The 21,641-nt window shown below is 35.6% G+C and overlaps 1 protein-coding gene across 1 annotated transcript in view; it reads left to right on the top strand.

The window, feature by feature from the left end:
• Positions 1-21,641, top strand: part of cept1b (choline/ethanolamine phosphotransferase 1b) — a 121,867-nt gene that overhangs the window by 72,356 nt on the left and 27,870 nt on the right. The window contains exon 5 of the mRNA XM_039748620.1: positions 18,664-18,748. Within this exon, the coding sequence (XP_039604554.1) occupies positions 18,664-18,748 (85 nt within the window). The remainder of the gene's footprint in view (positions 1-18,663; positions 18,749-21,641) is intronic.

Here is a 21,641-nt window from a genome sequence, read left to right as displayed (position 1 = left end):
CTTGAGGGTGATCCTCCAATTAGCTGTGAATCACCCAGTCTCACAGAGATTGCACAGGCGGTGAACCAGCTGTGGGTAGGGAAGACTGCAGGGATCAGTGGTATCCACGGTGAACTTCTACAGGCTGGTGGTAAGGCTGTCCTCCTGGCATTGCAAGCAATCTTCGCTTCCATTTGAAAAATGGGCATCATCCCAACTGACTGGAAAACAGGACTTGTCTTGTCTTCCCTATCTGGAAAAGGAAGGGTGATTGCGGCATCTACAGGGGGATAACACTGCTCTTGATGCAGGGTAAGGTTCTTGCTAGGGTCATCCTCAATAGGATACGTGATCCCCTGATTACCAACCTGCGACCGGAGTAGTCTGGTTTTACGCCTCAGAAGTCTACCCTCAACTGCATTCTGGCACTGAGGGTTCTCATGGAGCGTAAACTTGACTATCGGCAGAGCTTTTTTGCAGCCTTTGTTGATTTTCATAAAGCGCTCAACTCAATTGATTGAGCTGCCCTGTGGACATCCTGAGACTTCGTGGGAACCCCTCAATGTGGCTGGATATCATTGCTGGTCTGTACACTGGTTCTTTTAGTGCTGTGCAGACTGGAGGCAGAACCTTTGCTTTTTTCCCAGTTGATTCTGGGGTTTGTCAGGGGCGTGGTCTTGCTCCTTCTCCTCCTTCTCTGTTCAATGCTTACATTGACTGGGTGTTGGGCAGGGGTCGTGGGGATCTGTTCGTGAAGAGAGATTCACTGACCTTAACTTTGCCACAATGCTGTGATGTTCGCAGAGTTATTGGAAGCTCTCTTGAGACTGAACGATGAATCTGAGTGTCTGGACTTCTGAGTGCCCTGGATAAAAACAAAGATTCAGGCCTTTAATAACCTATTGGTCACAGCCTTCAGCAGTGTGTCTGTTTGCAGAAAGAGTGTCAATCTCGTCAAGAGGTTTACTTACCTCTGCAACGACATTCATGTCTCTGGTAACTCTTCCTATGATGTCAGTAGACTGATTTGGAAAGCATGGTGAGTCATGAGGTTGCTGGAAAGGTGTGTGTTGCGCTCCCGATATCTTTTCAAAACGACAAAAGCTCGTCTTTAGAGTTGGTGATACTTGTTTTGCTATATAGTTGTGAGACATGGATGCTATCCAGTAACCTGAAATTAAGGCTGGACTACTTTGGTACTGTGTCTCTTTGGAGAATCCTTGGCTAACACTGGTTTGACTTTGTGTTGAATGAGCAGTTGCTCAAGGAGTCCTGAATGAGGCACATTATCTGCATTGTGCGGAAGCGTCAGATGTGGTACTACGGCCACGTGGCTGTATACCCCATGGGTTATCTGGCTCACAGGATCCTCACTATTGAGGATCTGAATGGCTGGACCAGCCAAGGGGGACGCCCACGTAACACCTGGCTGTGGCAGATTGTCATTTCCTGAGGGTGTGACTGGACCGCGTGCCTGCCTGGGGAGTTGCCAACCAGAATCCCGAGCTGTTTCGTCGTGTGGTGGGTGCCACAATGAGCTGTACCAGTGTAGGCTCCCTGACCTGTGTACAAGGTGGTCCAGATCTAATTATGCAACTGTTCGACTGACAACCGTCTCCCCGCCATTTTGGAATGCAGGGCAGCTGCTGCCATCTATTGGCAACAAAAAGAGTTTTAAGTGAAATCTCTATGTGCAGGACAGGTGCTGTGAATTCTGTGTGTATTAAACTTAATAAATTATATCGTAATGAAATTGCATAATTAGACGTGGACAATCCTATAGTATAAAATTGTGTAAACTGCATATAAAAAAACAAAAACAAACACAAGCAGCAGTTGTTTTTGTATTTTTATTTGAAAAAAACATGAACTCCCAAAATAAACAAAAAAATCAAACGGAAAAAAATTAAAAATGCCAACATTTTTTTGAACTCATAAAATTTACTATTAGTCTGTACCATCTAAGTGTATGAACACTTTATAGGCCCCCTTTTTTTTTGTTTCACCCTTTGGCATATCCTTATATGACTGTAAAAAAAAGACAGGCCGCCGTAATGATATTACTATAAAATACTATAGGAAAAATAATGTGCAAAGAGACAATAGTCAGTTATTAAAAAACTCATTTTCATTGTAAAATAATGCAGACAAATAGAATGAATGAAAAAAAGAAAATCAAAATCCCTTTGAAATGAAAAAGGTTTCTGCGAGTCTGTGTTTTAAGTATTTGCCAGTACATTCCTAGTTCTGAAGCACTGTCTCTTACTGTTGGATTAAAAATCAGTTTTACAGCTTTACATAACATAACATATGCATGTCCATCATTCTACATCACAGCAGGCTCACAATTCCTTTGCCCAAGGATATAAGAAAGAATTATAACCTCATTTATTTGGAATTCAAAACATCCACGCATCAAAAGAGCGACCCTACAAAGACAAAAGGCAGAAGGTGGCATGGCTCTACCTAACTTCCAGTTTTATTACTGGGCAGAAAATATACAGGCGATAAGAACCTGGACACAGAAGAACATACACAGGCTTGGACCGCAATAGAAGTAAAATCCTGCAGTACTTCTTTGTATTCCTTGCTCTGTGCTCCAATAAACACACGTTATCAGCAATACACTAATAACCCAATTGTGCTCCACTCACTTAGAATCTGGAACCAATGTAGAAAGCATTTTAAGACGGAGAAGCTTCTATCTGTGGCACCTCTGCAAGAGAACCACCTCTTTCAACCTTCACAAACATATGCAGTTTTTAATATCAGGAAAAAATTTGGAATTAACTTGCTTAGAGATCTTTATATAGACAACGTCTTTGCATCCTATGAACAATTACATTCCAAATTTAACATTCCAGCTGCACATTTCTTTCACTATCTTCAAATCAGGAACTTTGTTTAACAGAACCTTCCAGATTTTCCTCATCTTGCACCCTCATCCATGCTGGAAAAAATATTGCTCAATCTCAAGGACTTAGATTCCATCTCTACAATATATAAAATCATTTCACAATCCCTCCCTTTCAAAGATCCAAGAGAACACTGGGAAAAAGATCTCTCAATTAATATATCAGAAAAGGAGTGGAAAGTAGCAATGCAGAGAATTCATTTGAGCTCCATATGCGTAAAGCATACAATTATACAACTCAAAATTATATATCGAGCACATCTGTCTCGACTAAAACTCTCCAAAATGTTTCCAGGGCATGATCCAACCTGCGAACGTTGCAACCAAGCCCCAGCCTCACTAGGTCACATGTTCTGGGCCTGCACCAAATTAATTTATTCTGGACAAAAATTTTTAATTACCTTTCAGACAGCCTTGGACTCACAATCCCTCCTAACCCATTAACAGCTGTGTTTGGGGTTCTTCCAGAGGGGCTTTAAGTGGAGAAGGACAAACAAATTGTGATTGCATTCACTACACTTTTGGCACGCAGACTCATTCTGATAAACTGGAAGAACCCAAACTCTCCTCTTTTAAGTCAGTGAGAAACCGATGTGTCATATTATTTGAAATTGGAAAAAATCAAATGCTCAGTTAGAGGATCCGTACAGACTTTTTTCAAAACATGGCAGGATCTAATTAATAATATTTTAAAATAAGTTCATAAAGCACAGAGAATTTATTAATTTAGGTATGTTTACAAGCCTTAAAATTTAATGCGGCTTGGCTTGCTCTCTCTCTCTCTCTCAGAGGTGGGGATCGATTTCTTCTTAACTCAATTTTTCTTATTGTAAAAACTTGATTGCTTTGTATGGATTGTAATAAAATTAATAAAAAAATAAAAAGAATTATGACTCCCCAGGCAAAACATGATACCAAACATATTCTCTATACACAGAATTAAATGTAAAATGGTAAGCAACTAAATAAGTGAAGATAAATCTAATTATATACTAACATCTTACAAATCATTTGTGTCTTAGATTGCAAATGTTTACAAGGAAGTGAAATTGGCAAAGACACTTTCTGCTCTTAGTTTCTTGGCAAGCACATTTCCAAGTTTGCTTCTATTAAGATATTTATTTTTACAGGTGTATCCTGTATCAAAATACAAAGAAATGGCTAACAATTAATTGCTCTGGAAAAACAATGAACTGGCAAAACATGGTTGTTGTGGCAGTGTCAACACCATGCTGGTTTGGGAGACTCTACCTCATGTCATTTCCCAAATGTCTTCCTTGCATCTGGATTGCAGAAAAACTGAGTGTTCCATTTCTTAATTTACTAGTAAACCGTCAGTAAGGAAAAAAACGATGGACCTCTCAAAGGAAAGCTAATTATAAAAGCAGGCTTATCTATGGGATACACCCTTGACCTTCATTAGGTGGTAATGAAAGGAAGAATAAATACTAAATTCATTGCATTTTTGAATAGTGGTGCACATTCTCTCACTATTAGCTAAAAGAATTTAATAATAGTGTGTAAATTTATTCAGCCAAAGTATGTGAAGACAAACTATTAGGGATCATTCATACCTATGGCAATACAACTTTGTAATGCTAAGTGTCATTGTGGAATTTTACCTTTATATATCTGCTTTTTAGTGTCCCAAGTGTAAAGTCTTATCTTCATGTTAACAGCTGCTTTAAGCAAAGAGACTTACTAGCTTAGCATAAGCACACCAAATGGTTAAGCTATACACTGGTGCCAATCATCAAAGCGGATGTCCACTCACCATAAAGCTAATGCTGGAAAACAACTTTTCCTCAGCTGCTAATCCCTGTAGGAATATGGTAAGCACCAACACCAGGTGCAATTATACCTTGAAAATATAAAGATTCCTATGTTCATTATTTTGGTTTGCCTACTCTATAGTTACTGTTCACTGTTTTGTTTATTTGAGTGTTGGGTGTTGTCATTATAGCACCCCATGTGTACAGCCTTACTTGCATGTGGATAGCTACTTCAAACAAAGAAACTTACTAGCTTTGCACGAGCCGACTAAACGATTGTCTTCAGACCTGAACTACACCTGTGCCAGTCAGCAAAGCAGGTGCCTTCTTACTGCACTGCTTTGTATTAAAGATGTCCCTTCTCAGCTGCTAATCCCTGTAGGAATATGGCAATCACTCACACCAGGTACTCTAAACAATGTACTTAGACCCAATCAAGCAGTATAAAATTAATATTATTATAAAGCAACATTAATAAAAACAGTAATACCGATGGTAGCAAAAGTAGGAAGTGTGTTTATTTGAAAATAGACCTTAAAGGTTAAGAAGTATATTTGAAAGAGTCTTAATGAATATACTTATGCAGAAAATTAAGGTGATGGAAGAGGAGTCTTTTTTAGTGTGGGTGCAGAGCTGCTTCAGATTGGTATTCAGTCTGCAGGTGTCCTTGTCAATTTTTTGGGCTATTCTCACCTATCTCCATTCTTTTCTCTCCTGATCTGCTCTGCCTGCCTTCCATCCTGCCCATAATGCACCCAAATTTAATGGCCTAATTTCAACTTGAATTAACAATGATTACAAGATTAATAAATAAGTATTTGCTTTTCCCAGGCTGTTTTCCCATTCTGATCGTAAGTACCCCAAATTAACCTTGCACATTTTGGGGAGCAGTCTTGTTTTTTGTAATACTTCCATATTTCTTGATATTCTGTAAAATCTAAATTCCAGTTGTAAACAACTAAGTTATTATCTGCTATCTATAACAACATCAGTTAGCATACACAGCCTTCCTTAGGATGAGGGAACCATTACCAGCAATGGAAAGTTGTTGCAGGTAACTGCTGAACACACACAAATATAATTTTTTTACCATTGAAAAACTCATGTCGTCTTTTACATGAGATTTGAATCATCTGTATATATCAAAATGATCTATAACACAAAAAGCCTACCAGACAAATTGGTGCTGTAACACCAGTAGAAAAGCACCATCTGTGACATAACAGATAGACAGGTATCTTTGGAAAGAGTAGATTCACCATTTACAGCTGAACAATCATATGGATATATTGATTAATCCATTGGCAGTAGATTGAGGCTATACTTCATAATAGGGATTTCTCTCTTGATGACATACCTTGTACACTAATATGGGATGTTATGGCAATCAGCAGATTCTGTGCTTTCTCATGAGAATCAAAGTGTCTTGATACTGTGAACTTATCTCTACTAAAAAAAATAATGGTAAGAAGAGTGTGGTAAACATGGTGGTTCAGTCAGAAATTGTTAATGATAAATTTGCCTTTTTATGGCAGCATGTGTTAGATACAGAACAGATGGTATGTATGTGTCAGCAATATACTGTGCTGACTTCACCACTCTCTGCAGTGGTTTGTCAACTTGAGCTGAACAGGTGGTGTTCTAGGATGGTTTGTAGGCAGTAAATATGGACTTTACTGTGCACATATATAATTTAGTGACCATATATAGAGAGTTCTGGTCCTTCCTCAATCATCTATGAATGTAAAGCCATTGGTAAACCTTCTTGATTATGTGTTATGTCCACTTCAGGCTGTCCGTGATGATCACATATGGAGTGGACCACATATTGTCTCTGTTACCTATGAAAGGTATAACTGAAAACAACACCAAATTAGTTGATACAGATTTGTAAAATTCACCCTGAATCTCCACCTGAATGGGATGCTTTTTGGGCATTGACTTGCTTAAAATTCCTCTGGAGAAAAACAAAACAAACCAAAAAATGTGGTGCTGCCTGCAAACCCATGGAAGACTATTTATCATAATTAAAGTGGTTTCAGATTACCCTATGATCGTCCAGCAGAGAAAATGTGGATTTTTTTTGGATTACTTGTATTTTGTAATCCCAAAACCTTTGAGGACCTTGTCAGCACTGCTTCTATAAATTGTTTCTTGCTCACTCTGCATTTCTTACATGTCTGCATATTGCTGACTTGAAATGTGTTGGTGTAAGCCTTTGGTAAATACAGTATATTCCTGGGGAGCAATGGTTTCTTGTTAGGAAGTATATGCAGTTTGTTTTTGTAGACACACAGTTGTCAATACGTTTTTTGGATTAGTCTGGTTATGACAATTGCACCCTCCTACAGATGTCATGAATCTAAAGCAGTTGTGATAGGGTTTTTGTGTAGACAGTTTGTATTTTATAGATGTACTGTAAACCATTCTGTTTGTAAGAACAGTTTATAAACTTTCAAGTAGTACTGTATTTATATTTCAAGTGCATTTTATCTAATAGCTCAATTATTGGTGTTCAGATGTAAAAGTATGCATTCTGCACTTTTCAGCAGATTGCACTGTAATGAAAGTCAGTGGTCTGTTTACAGAGTAGTTTTCTATTTATGGAGGTGGCATGTAAACGTGGAGTGCTGTTCTATTTTGAGGAGGCTATTCTGTTTAGAAAACAAATTTGTGCTAGATGCTCAGTGTCCCACACTTAGAACATTTTCTGTGTCTCCTCCAGCTCTTTATGCAGTATTCCTTGACATTAGATTGTTTAATTTATAAGTTGTACAATACTGTTTATGCATAGGTGATTAGGTAACTGAATTTTTATTATAAAAGGTTGATAAAAATGAGACATTAATCTTTAGTAATCATGCCGAAGTGAGTGGCTAAGAGACCGTCATCCACAACATAAATCTACACAATTCATGTTTTCTTCCATCACAATTTTTTTGTTTAAACTATACAAATCTAATTTTATAATGCTAAGAATTCTCCCAGTGATTGATTTGATTGCCTTCCTTGGATTATCCAAGTTTTGGAGAAACTTAAGTTTGTTGCACGTTCTTTCACATCCGTTGTGTGTATCAAGGTTAGTCTGACTACATTTTTTGGAAGCCTAATAATCATTCACAACCATCAACTGACATAGATTTGAGTTTTAAAAAAAATTTTGTTTGCTGCCCTAATTTAGGTTGTTCGTAAGAAGTGTAATTATTTACTTCATGATCTACAAGTACATACAAGTACAGTAAGCAAGATTATCTGCTTACAGTATTAGAAATATTAAAATGCATGCTTCAATTTAAATGTTTAAAGTTGAGACATTCTTCATTGAAATAGAAATTTGTCTAGATCCCAGGTAAAGGATTAAAAAAATAACCTATTTGTAATCACTGACCTTAAAATAGTCCAAAATCATATCCCACATGCATATGTTTGCAGTTTCTCATTTTTAACTTTCTGGGAGTGCCTCTTAGAGGGCTTGGACCACTGGTAAAGAATTAAATATCAAGTATATATTCGTGATCAAACAACCGCAAAATATTTTAAAATGAGACTTTATAATTGCCTATATTACTGATTCACTTTTTTTCAATTTTTTGTGAAAAGTAGTACATTTTCCCTCTCATTTTCCATTGGGGGTAAACCCCTGGGGTCAGTTGATCTGATTTCAAAGTGTAAGTAATTTTTGTGAACACAATAATTGAATTCTATTAAATAGAGAAGTTATAAAATATTTAGAAATCTCTCTAACTTGCTGTGATTTCTAGAGGGTGAGATGCAGCTGTTGGAAGGACCTGCACTACATACATTTTTTTGTGTTGTTTTGATGTACCTGAAGTACTTTCACCACTAGATGGCATCTTGTGGTACAAGTAACATAAATGCATCAAAACAAAATCACATAGTGTTGGGAAGTGTGCACAGAAGGATGTAACGTGCATTTTGTGCAGATTTTTTTAGAACTGGTCACAACCCGTTTTGACATAAGAGTTGCATCCCAAGTAGCCATATATAGTAGAGATAAGTAATAAATCAATGTTTCATGAAACATACATTTTATTTGCTAAGTAAATGCTGTTATGTTCGATATGTGCTGCAAGGTATACACATGAACAGATTTGTTATGTCATAGTAATTCTAAAGAAAAGGTTAAGAGTACAGAGGGAGTCACTCAAAATTATTTTAAAACACTTTGATGTAACCCATTAGTTTGAAACAGGGCATTAAGATTTAAAATAATTTAAATTAAATTTTAATTAAAATTAGAGTTTGTTTCATTCATGCATTCATCTTTTTGTGAAACAATTTAGTCCAGACCTAAAGCAGGTGAGGCTTAACCTGACATGCATCTAGAAACATTCCATGACAGGAAACACTTGCACATACATACATACTTATATTCTCCACATTTGTTTGCTTACTTCTGTATAGGATCATTCTGGCAGCACTTGGCACAAGACAAAAAACAGAAATCAACTCTTTAGTTCTATCGGTGTACATTCTTCTCAGATTAAAGAAAAATTGCTCTTCCTACCGAGGACAGGGTTTGAATTCAATTCCTAGATGCTTAGTAAGAAAGATTCACATAGAATATAGGCTGGAATTCCATTTCAGTTTTTTTTTATTGTAATTTTTATGTTTACTTTTTCAGGACAATTTGTAGACTCCTCAAAATAAGTCTTTAGGAACACTGGATTACATTGCTTTTCGGAACAAAAGGAGAAAAAAAATCCTTCACATTCAAATTTAAATAGAATATCAATTCAAAAATACATATGATCTTAAGAGCTTTGCTTTCAAAAATAGTGGTCAAAATTTAAAATTCCATTGGCATTTTAAAAATTTACACATACGTGAGAGTGGTGATTGCCTTGTACCTCTGTGCTCTATGTACAGGATTTTCAAATTTTCAAAAGTTTATGCGAGTTCCTTGTATGGCTTACCAGTAATCTCTTCCCTAAATTTTGGTAGACTATTCCTGTGCTTAGATTTGATCAATTTTCTAGCAAGGTCAATATACAATTACATTATCTGGTAAAATGCAAAATTTATGGTTCGACTATGCATTCAGATGTCATGCATACCTTTGGCGAAGTTTATTAAGCACACATTTTCTCATTATTTCCAGCCTTTTAGTGTGGTCAGTAATTAGCAGTGACAAACAGAAACAGCATATTCTTGAACAAGATGTACATAGGCCTTTATCAAAAAGGAGACAGATTCAGCATCACCAGCTTTCTTCAAACACTGCAAGATGAAAAGCTTGCTAATAGGCTCACATTGGCATTTGTCCACCTAGTTGTCTCATCATGCATGGTAACCTACAAAACCTGTACTGTACCACTGACTTTTGGATACCACATATAGTTGACATGTGAAACTTCACATTTCTTTGAATTGTGCTTCATTTGATATTAATTGACCCTACGACCAAGATCATTCAAAAATACAGGGTACATGAAGTGACCATGTCTGGACCATATTAATATTACCTACATATTTCCAGTGTTGTAAGCTGTCTGTTAAAGCACTATTAATTAATGAAGAGTCCCCCCAATACAGTCCGTTGTGTGCCTCTGCAGGTAGTATGTTCTGATACAGGAAGTCTCCCTTGTAATAGATTTTCTGATGAAAGTTGATTATCCATGGGATAAGACTTTGTCTTACACCAGAATTGGCCATTGCACTGCTATTCTTTGATCCACACTGTCAAAGGCCTTGGCAAAGTTAGTTGTAATTAACATATGCAAAGAATCTGGGACATCCGTGGTCTTACTGTATACATAAAATTCATCAAACTTAATAGACAGTGTGTTGCAGAATGGTTCTGTTGACTTCCAGACTGCATAGGAGCTAGATTAGTTTCAGTATCACTCAGGATCTGTTAGCAACAAACTGTTTCACATAGCTTGAAGTTTTTTAACGAACAAAGAGGGATTCTGATTTCATTTGCAAACTCCTTCAGTACTCTTGAAGCGATCATGTCTAGACCAGGAGATTTGAGGCAGTAAATACAGGAAACTTTACAATACACATCCCATACTGATGTAATTTGCAGTGGGGACGTAGGTAAAAAAGCTGAGATGTATTGACAGTGTGTTTTTTGAATGCCTTAGCAATAGACATGAGATGGGTACTGAAGCCAAATCAAGAATTGGTCCCATAGACAGATACTCCCATATCTGCTGTGGATCTTTGCAGCTCCTTCAGTGTTATCCTTGGTGTCTTTCTTGCATCTCAAATTAATGCTTTCCTTACCCTGACTATGAGTTCAGGTGGGCAGCCTTCTCTTGTCAGGTTTGTAGTGGTGCCATAGTCTTTCCAAATTGTTACAGTGGATTTAATGATGCTCCATGGGATATTCAAAGTTTGGAATATGTTTTATATAACCCAACCTTGATCTATTCTTTTTCACAACTTTGTGTCTGACTTGTTTGGAGTGCTCCTTGGTCTTCATGTCACTTGCTTGGTGACTTTGTTTTAGGCACAAAATTATTAATAATATTCCATAAAAGTTCCTTCAGGCTGTATGAATAAGGTGTTTATGAAATACAAATAAATTTCTGTTTAGACTTGGGTCCTATCTCTAAGGTATCCCATTTTGTATATGCAAATATTCCAAAATCCAAAAATATCCAGAGTACTGATTTGTGATACTCAACCTGTACTTGAATAATAGATTTCCTAATAGTTGTTTTAGGGATTACTATGAGAGTTGTGGCCCTAGGTTTAGCATTAAAATATTTCGATCTTGCTGTTAACAGTTGGCTCTATTAGAATTTGCACTAAGTTCAGACTGATTGTTCAGAATATTAGTAAACATGGAAGCAGCTCTGGTATCAAAAGAACATCTTTTAACAACACGGTGCTGTTTTTAGCTCTAGCCTCAGGTATTTCAATGTCAAATAAAATTGCAGAAATAGATAAACTAATATCTTGGAACTGTGTCACATCAGCTGTTAGTCATTTTGAAATAATTAGGTCTAGTACATGCACCCACTGTGTGTTGCATGAGTGGTATGCTGACTGTGATCAAAAGAATGCAGTTTAAGCTTAATGTTGCTTTGGAGTCACACTGAAAACTGAAATTGTTGTTATGAGAGGTTTCTGACAGTAATTATTGTTAATCATAAAGTTAATTTTGGAGGACAATAAATGGTCAGTAAGAGAGAAGCAACACAATGTGAATAATTATATTAAGGTACTCAAAAGAAGCAAAAATACAATAACATATTTTTACAGTTTAACTGGCTTAATAAAATACTCCCTAAACCACCATCTTTGTTTCCTTGATGAACAGAATAAAAAATTATTATTTGAGGGGCAGCTTCAGTTAAAACTGCAGCGCTGTGGCTGCTGAGCCACATGTCACACAGAGTTAGAAAGTCTGTTTTCCTTACACTAATAAGATAATTTATGTAAAACATCTTACTAGTTAAAGCACTGATATATGTAAACCCATATTAAAGGCCTCAGTAGAACACAGTTTAATTGGTATTTTAGGACAATTTAAATATGTCATTTAAGTTTTTTTGTGCTTATACCAATTTGTCTATATTTTTTAGTTAAGCTGTAATTATTATAGGGCCAATATAATGCACCCTTTAGGTAATCCACTTTGAATATCTTGCATTTTAATGTAAGATTTCAAGATACATTAGGTGTAAAGCTAGAATAGTCATGAATGCTGTCTTACTTTTGAAATGTTTTTGGAGAGGACCCTGGTACCAAATCTACCACAGTGCAGGCTGTCTCTAAAGATGTCATAGTTGTTAATGAAGCCGATGTGTTGCCTCTTTTAGAAGTCTCTTCAGGGTTTGAAGTTTGCTATATGTTTTGTCTGATATTTTCAACATGGACATTTACAGAAACGACTATTCTAGCAACTGGAATCCTCTCCTTGAAATCTTGAACAAGTGATGAAGAAGACTTGTCTTTAGAAGTTCTGACTTCAGAACCTCCAATTGGAGACAGAAAATCTATTCAGCCCTTTCATCCCAAAAGTAATTTTTAAAAAAATGTGTTACTTAAACACTGCTGTTGAGTCTACTTTTCATACTAAGAATGCAGGTTCCTGGGAAATAGATTAATTTTTTTAACAGAATGTTCACATTAAGCTCAATTAATTCTACAATAACAGTCTAACCACTGTTATTCAAATGTCACAAACTCCCGTCGCTTTAATTGTTCAAATCTGACCCTCCTTTTTTTGCATTTGTCAAAACGTTGAAGTTACCTATGTAAAACCAGTCTTGTCAATTTTACATGAATCTGTTATTTCACAACTTTTGTAAAATATCCTTTGTTGTGCTGTTTTCCAGAATATCTTACATGAGTAATCAGACTTACTGCTTAGCCAGTGTACAAAACCAGAATTAGACAATTAACTGGACTGGTGTTACCTGAACTCTATTAATAATCTTAACAATTCAAGTATATGACATATGTGCCTTTTCTACATTTGTCACATTTTAGGGGTTATGCTTGTGAATATTAGTTTACCATCAAAAAAACAGAAAACACAAATCTAACATTTGCATATTTGTATTCAGCAGTGAAGTATACTATTTTGCTTTTATCCGCAGTTTATATTTGCTGACACAGTACATGCTGCATTATTAGGGATATAGGGCTTTGTGTTTCAATGTTTTAAAATACTAAATTAATTTTATTTTGCTATTAACAAATGAAAATGCTAATTTCATTCCTAGTGTAGACAAGCCAAAACTTGGCTCTATTTTCACTCGCTACACCTATTCTTAGTACTGCCAGTACACAGTTTCCTCCCACATCACACAGTCCTACAGTCACCGGACACTTTATTAGGTATACCTGTTCAACTGCTTGTTAATGCATACATCTAATCGGATAATCACATGGTATCAACTCAATGCATATAGCCATGTAGACATTGTCGAGGCACCGTGCTGAAGTTCAAACCGAGCATCAGAATGGGGAAGGTAGGTATTTTAATTAACTTTGAACATGGCATGGTTGTTGGTGCCATACGGGATGGTCTGAATATTTCAGGAACTGTTGATCTGCCTGGATTTTCACCCACAACCATCTCTAGAGCTCACAGAGAATGGTTTGAAAAAGGGAAAATATCCAGTAACTGGCAGTTCTCTGGGCAAAAACACCTTTTTGATGCCAAAGGTCAGAGGAGAATGGCCAGACTGGTTTGAGCTGATAGAAAGGCAACTGCAAATCAAATAACCACTTATTACAACCAAGGTATGCAGAAGAGCAACTCTGAATGCACAACACATTGAACCTTTAAATCAGATGAGCTACAGCAGCAGGAGGCCACACCAGATGCCACTCCTATCAGTAAAGAACAAGCAACTGAGGCTTTAGTTTGCTCGGGTTCACCCAAATTGGACAACAGAATATAGGAAAAATGTTGGTCTGATGAGTCTCAATTTCTTCTGCAGCATTCAAAAGGTAGGGTCAGAATTAGCTGTCAACAACATTAAAGCACGGATCCATACTACCTTGTATCAATAGTCAGGCTGGTGATTGGTGGTGTAATGGTGTGGAAGATATTTTTGGGCACTCTTTGGGCCCATTAATACTTACAGCATCATTTAAATGCCACAGTCCACCTGAGTATTGTTGCTGACCATATCCATCCTTATATGGCTGCAATGTACCCATCTTCTGATAGCTACTTTCAGCAGGTTAACACACCATGCCACAAAGCTCAGATCATCTCAAACTGGTTTCTTGAACATGACGATGAGTTCACTATACTCAAACGGCCTTCACAGTTACCACATTTCAATCCAATAGAGCACCTTTTGGATGTAGTGGAACAGCAGATTCACATTAAGACTGTGCCGCTGACAAATGTGCAGTCACATCGTGATTCTGTCATGTCAATATAGACTAATATCCTTAAGGAATGTTTCCAGCACCTTATTGAATCTATGCCACAAAGAATTATGACAGTTCTGAATGCAAAAGGGTGTCTAACCTGGTACTAGCAAGGTGTACTTAGTAAAGTGGCGGTGAATGTACATGTGTATTTGTGAATGAATCAGGCAACCCTAAACTGTATACTCTGGCCATAAAATAATTGAATGCTTGAACAGCTTTATATCTGTAAATTGCAATCAGTGAGTAGATGCAAAGCCTACTTTCCTTTTTTTGGGACTATGCAGGACACAGTATTAAAAATCAGTTCAATTCTCTATAAATATCACTATCATTTTATCAAATTGGTGACACTACAAGTTAAACACTACAGCTCATAATCTGATTGGTCACATCATTGTGCTCTCAAAGCACACATGTATCTATTTCTGAAGTCCATAATGAGAAAAAAGTGGCAATAAAAATGTGTGTTCCTATAATTCTGCCTCGAACACAAAGGATTTCCAGACATGACTTCTGCTGTTTTTCTTTTCCACATGTGTTAATTCAGTGCTGTAATGTCCCCACTGTGAACCATTTTTATATGACGTTTTTACATGCATTTTTCTCACGTTATTGTGCGTTCAGGAGTAATTTGTCTACTTGTAGTTACACTTGAGTGCAGTACAGACGTTCATTCTGTACTACTGATACTATAAAAAACATAGTACCATCACGTTTTTTATTTTATGATATTGACTTGGTACAGAAGTATTAGTTCTTGTGACATCCCTATTGTAAAGAGCAAGTCAGATGGAAGAGACAACAGAGACAGGGACATATTGAAACAATTATCACTGCAAGTAGCTGGCCTGTCCTGATCAGTAAATGCTGTCATCTTCTGAGCTCTACACTAGCAACAATTTTTCTGTTTACTGACTCCATGTTTGCAAGTGTTAGAGTTGAGTCCTTTTAATTTTTAATTAAAATTTATTTCTTATTTTATTAAGAACTCTTTTTGTAAACTAAAGATCCATACTTGGTAGTTTGAATGTATGAAATGCCACAGTGATAATGTAAATTAAGTAGTTTACTGGTTTAATGTTAAATTTGCATTCAGTATTGTTGGTTACCTTATTATTAAAATGCTGAAAGGACATGTGGGTGTCATCCTTGTGTACATATTTACATAGGTTTGAGAATAACTATAATCCCATTATAATATCAGAGAAATAACTGGCAATTTTTCTCTGCATAGTAGTGTTTATCAGAATAAAATTTGTGAAATTTCAGTATATGTTAATGGAAGAGTAGCATCAGAGCAGTATATCTGTAAAGGTTCAGATATTTCATATTGCTAGATTTGTTCAAAGCCTTGTAACTTTGTGATCATAACTGGTGCTGAGTTAATGCAATAACCTCTGGATATCAGCATTATGTTTTTTTTTGCAAAATGGAAAAGGAAGTCACTATAAAGTCAGATACTGTGCATGATTTTGTACGAGAAATGCAATATATGAAACATGCAACTCTTACAAACCTTTGCATAACAGTGTAAAGAGTATGTATTTCTTAACTCTTGGTGTACCGTGAGAGAATAAGCGTTCTTTAATTAAGGCCAGTGTAATATCCCATTTTTTCAGTAATGCATTCTTGGGCGACATTAATTAAAATAATTATATGGTAATTTTAGCTTATTTGTGTACTTAAAGGTGTTAAATTGGCATAGTATATTTTTTCAAGAAAATATATTTATACTATAACACTAAGTTTTATCTACATTCTTTTACAAAAACAAAATTGGTCACAAAATAAAACAATTGCACACAATTTAAAAATCATTTTTTTGTAGTTTATACTAGAACTTTTTTATTAGAGAAGTGAGTGCAGCTCTGGACTGTTTTACATGTCAGCTGATGAATAAATATTTTTTTTAATCTTGTCTTCTTCTTCCTTGCACACAGTTTTGATGCAACAGAATTAAAGATCTGCATTATAGCATTGCAAATTTTGACAGCTTATACTGGTCCCTCATTCTGGAATTACTTGTGCATAAGAAAATGGACCATAGTGGCATGCAGTGTGCAGCCAATGATGCAAAAACCACAATTTCATGCACAGACCTATTGCTTTATTAACAAGTTCTATGTGTTATTTAATATAATAATTCATATTTGAGTTTCATTTAGAGTATCAAATTGCACTTTTTGTCGAGCCATATAGAACTTCTGATGTCATGCTTTGGTTTGTTTATCTTTAGCAGTGTTTAAAAATTCAGTTATATTAATTGCTTTTTATATAGTGTCTTTTCTCGTGCACTTTAGTAATAAGATCACCTGAGCTTAATCTTTCAGTTGCTTTAAAAAAGTGTTGAAAGTAACTTGTGTAACTTTTGTTCCAAGATTTGTGTCAATGTTTCAAGTATTTTTTCTTTTCAGCGCTGTGGAAATTAATTATTGTTTTAAAAACGTTTTGGTTTCTTTTTGTCTATTTGTATGTATATATGTTTTTATATATTTAGCATTTATAAGAATATTTCCACTGTTTACTTAGTTTTACACTGTTTTACTTCCAGTGCTCTCAATAGTCCTTTTAATCTCTAGTAGTATCCAAGCATATTTTGTTTATTCAATCTAACCTTCTGAAACAACCATAATCCATCTCAAGGCCACTGAATATATTTACCAGTGACACTGGTATATATTGATTTGTGCTGCAAAGCGTACTTAATTCACGATTAATGTCCTTCCATTTATTCCTTCATAACCCCATTTTTTGTTTACAGTAAAGTATTTTAGAGTTAACTGAATGTTGAACCACTGGCTAGATAACTGACTGGCAAAGGGTCACGTAATTAGTTGTGATAGAGACTGAACATGTAGCCCTGAAATATATAGTTCAATTGTTTTTAATTTCTTTCTAAATCAATTAAGATACTTTGCATGGTAGTTGCTTATTGTGTCTTTGGAGGATAAGCAGTGCACATATGTGTGTGTCAAAATAGAGTTAAAAAAAAAATAAAAATTAACAGTTTTAATAATATTTCCCTTTTCAGAAAAGTCAAGACAACTTAGTACAAAACTTTGTAAAAATAGCTCGAATAACATGTTTATCAATACATTGTTGTTCTTGATAGAATTTAGTTTTAATTTCAGATTTGTTTAAATGTTTAGCTGTCTCATGAAATTAAAGGTTAAGTTTAAAAGATCAGGGATACGTTATAATTTTGGAAATTGGCATTACATACAGGACTTCTTCCTCTGATACTATCAAGAGAAACTCTGGCTTCATGTAACTATCTTTAGTAGAAAGTGGATATGAAAATGATAGATGAATTTAAGTTAAATTAATTATTGTATCAAATTACTTGACACAATAATCCATACATGTTTCAAGATCTTTGTACCGTTAATTATAGTTTTCCCCAGAGTCAAGTCTGTATGTGTACATTTTTGCTTTCTTTTTCAAAGTTTGAAGACAATTTTTAGAAATTATAAGGTAAAGGGCCTCTGACATTTTCTTAATTATTTGCATTTCAGTATTTAAAGTGATTATTATCTTCAGCACTTCAGTACATAATGTTAATGGAAATACCTCCGTTCAGCAGCAGACATAATTAAGTTCCAGTCACATTGAATGTCAGGGTGATAACAAAATTTATAGCTTCATGATTCACACTTCATTTATTACAGGGTCTCAGTTTATTTTTAGAATGTGCTGATTTATTTCAAAATAATAATATGGAGCAGTATTTAAAAACCAATAAACCACTGCAGACATTTCACCAAGAAATAATATAAATCGTCTTATATCTTATTTAAGTCTGCAAATACAATTATTCCACCATTCTGTGTGTGTGTGTGTGTGTGTGTGTGTATGGATTGTATGAAATAAGGGAATTGAAATGTTACAGCTAGAAATTTTTTAAATAGAGCAAACAGATTGTATTGGTGAATATATATATATATATATATATATATATATATATATATAAAGCCACCATTATATACTGTATATTATGAATATATATTTTGATCTTTATAAGGACTCCTCAATCTGTGCATGAAATGCGGTGTGCTCTGCATGTCAATTAACATCATTTATAATTGCTTGAATATAATTATGCTCTAATTTCTGCTTCTCAATCAGAATTGATGTGACTGAGGTGCAAATCTTCATAATAATCATGTATTCACTGGCAGCAATTGGAGGATCGGATTTTTGGCAATTACCGGTAAACATCTTTTTAAAATTAGAAACATATGTCTGTGGTTTTAATAATTTCTAAAGAAAAAAAAATGATAAAAATACCTATTTCTTGCATAACTAATTTTTAATAATCTACAGTGAGTAACCTTTATTAATTGTTACACATCGCATGACTGTTGCAATTTATTTTTAATGTTATCTGTGGTAGCAACATTAAAAGCTCAGCTGGGAAATTATTCTTATTAACGGAACATGCTTTTTTGAAAACAAAACAAAATAAGGTAATGATTCTGTCAGTTTTACTATTTGAATATTAAACAGTTACTTCAACTTGCTGGAGAGGGCTTTAAGCACTTGTTCAACACCGAACAAAAGCATGTATTCTTGCACCTGTTTTAAGTACACTCTGAATATTCTATCTTTTAATCTGTGTTGAAATGTCAGTGATCGTCAAGATTTCTGCTGGTTTTTTTTTTTCTTTTTTTTTAAACTAGGTATGTGTAAGTCTTTGAGGCTACAAGTTTTCATTGTATTAAGTCTATTATCAGTAAGCAGTTCATGCCTAGAACTTAACACACTGAGTAGTTAGCAGCTGTGTATATGTTTCTTCTAAGTATACAACCACATGTTTGTATTATTTCAATGCTTTTTTGCACCACAGAAATTTAAATTCTTAAGTTTGAGGCAGTTTGCTGAATTGTCTCAAACAGTCAGTCAGCCTATAATTTCTAAAATATATTCACATGGTAGTCAGAGTTCTTTTTCATTCTTGGTTCCTTCAAGTAATATTGCCTTAAAGTATAAATTAGTAGTCATCCAGGTGAAAGATTTATAATATAAAATACAGACAACACAAACCTTTAGCAGTTCCAGTTTTGCACTTCTGTGTTATTTGGTGAGCAAAAATAGGTAAACAAGGAGTCTTAATTAGTAAGTACATTTCCAGGTGTTATTTGGCCTGTTAGTCTGATAGGAGTGAGAAATATGAAGCCTATATGACCCAAGTCTGAACCCTGAAAAGAAACTGCTTCTGTATTCTTCACTGTTGAATTATATTTCTGTAACCAGAGCTTTTTTTTTTTTTTTTTAAAAAGACCTAATTAGCTGAATTTTTAAATATTAGTGAATAACAATTGATTGAATGTGACACTTCAGCATGCTTTTTATTTATAATAAATACACTCTGCATAATTTCAAAGCAGAACTGGTGAAGTTGGTCTGCTTTTTACTTAATAAATTTCTGCTGGGCATGGTTTACATTTTGTGATAAAGCAAATGTACAAATACAAGCTATGCCATTAAGGCATGTGAGCACAAATGCAGATTGTAAGTATCAGTTATATTATTTAAGAGCCAAAAAATGTATTTTCGTCAAACATTATTGTACAGGACAATGGATTAGTTGAATACAATTACATGCAAGCAAAGTAATAAATACTGAGCAGCTATGTTCCTTACACCAGAACACAATATACATTTAGTGTATCATATGAAAGACATTAGGTAAGTGAGTTTTTTGATTTTTCAGTGTTTTTGTTGCTGTAACTGAGAATCTGTTAAACCTTTAGTAATATCCTAAAGGTGATTTGTAAACAAGATAAGTTATTTCTTTACAAGTCAGTGAAATAAATAACTATTGCTAATTATTCTAGCTTTCATTGATGTGTAAAAGATTTACATTGTGAAGAGGATGTAGACATTCATGAATACAGGCAGTCCCCGGGTTACGTACGAGATAGGGACTGTAGGTTTGTACTTAAGTTGAATTTGTATGTAAGTCGGAACAGGAACATTATTTTAATAAATGCTATTGTTGACTGACTGTAACCAAGTGCTCTGCCAATGAATGATGGAGTTTCACCTCTTTCTGAGCTTTTTATTATTTCTACTTTATTTTCAATGGTGATGGTTTTTCTCTTCTTTACTATATCACCAGTACTTGCATCAGATTTGTGTTTCAGAGACATTCTTGAAGGGTGAAGACAAAAGGTTAAGATGAGCTCTTCTGCACAGCGCTATTACACGCTATCACAGCAGGAAGGCACCAGACGTCAACACGTCTGATGTATAGGGTGGTCCAGATCTAATTATGCAATTTTCATTATGCTATAACTTATTCAGTTTATTACATAGAAAATCATCAGAAAAATCCTGGACCATCGAGAAGTGTGCACACTGACAGCATGAAGAATCGTCTTCGTGCCAAACTGTAATCGTCCCCGCATAAATCAAAGTCATCCAGATGATCTGGATCTGCATAATTAAATCTGAACCACCCTGTACTGACAAGAGTCAACTTCCTGCTATGTGTGTAACAGTACAAGCAGGCTTGCTATTGAGAATGAATGGGGGCAGCAAGGGGCGGTTCATCACCAGCTCACCTCACAGTCACCTCTACTACAGTATGCTGCCTGCAGTGTCTGCCACACCACCGCCCCCATTCAACACTCAGCCATCCAAGGCACACTACAATGCTACCCCCCCGCCACCCCGTTCACCCTCAGTGGCCTCCATTCAGCCAAAACCGGGTCACAGCTTGCACCATTACCAGCTGCCCACCGAGAATGAACGGGCAGCTGTGTGTAGTGGGTGGGGCAGTGAAACTGCTTGCCGCCGGGAGCTGCCCGAGGGACGCTACACTGCGCAAGAAGCAAAATCGCCTCCCTCCAGCCTCTGCCCAGCCACAGCTTGCAGCATCCCCATGCCGAAGATGACAGAGTGGCAGTTACTGAGATGCATGTGTCGCAGCTGCGGCCCCGTTCGTATATTGTAGGTCAGATGTCCATAACCTGGGGACTACCTATACAGTGAAAGCACAATGTTCTTGAAACTATATATTTTTCTATTTAATTTATTGCCATTATACTCTAAAGTAAAATGTATCTTTTTTTCCCATTATTCACATTATGATTATAGTG

This window comes from Polypterus senegalus, chromosome 3, assembly GCF_016835505.1.
Source record: "Polypterus senegalus isolate Bchr_013 chromosome 3, ASM1683550v1, whole genome shotgun sequence".
Lineage (NCBI taxonomy): Eukaryota > Metazoa > Chordata > Cladistia > Polypteriformes > Polypteridae > Polypterus > Polypterus senegalus.
This window is presented reverse-complemented; position numbering and strand designations above follow the sequence as displayed.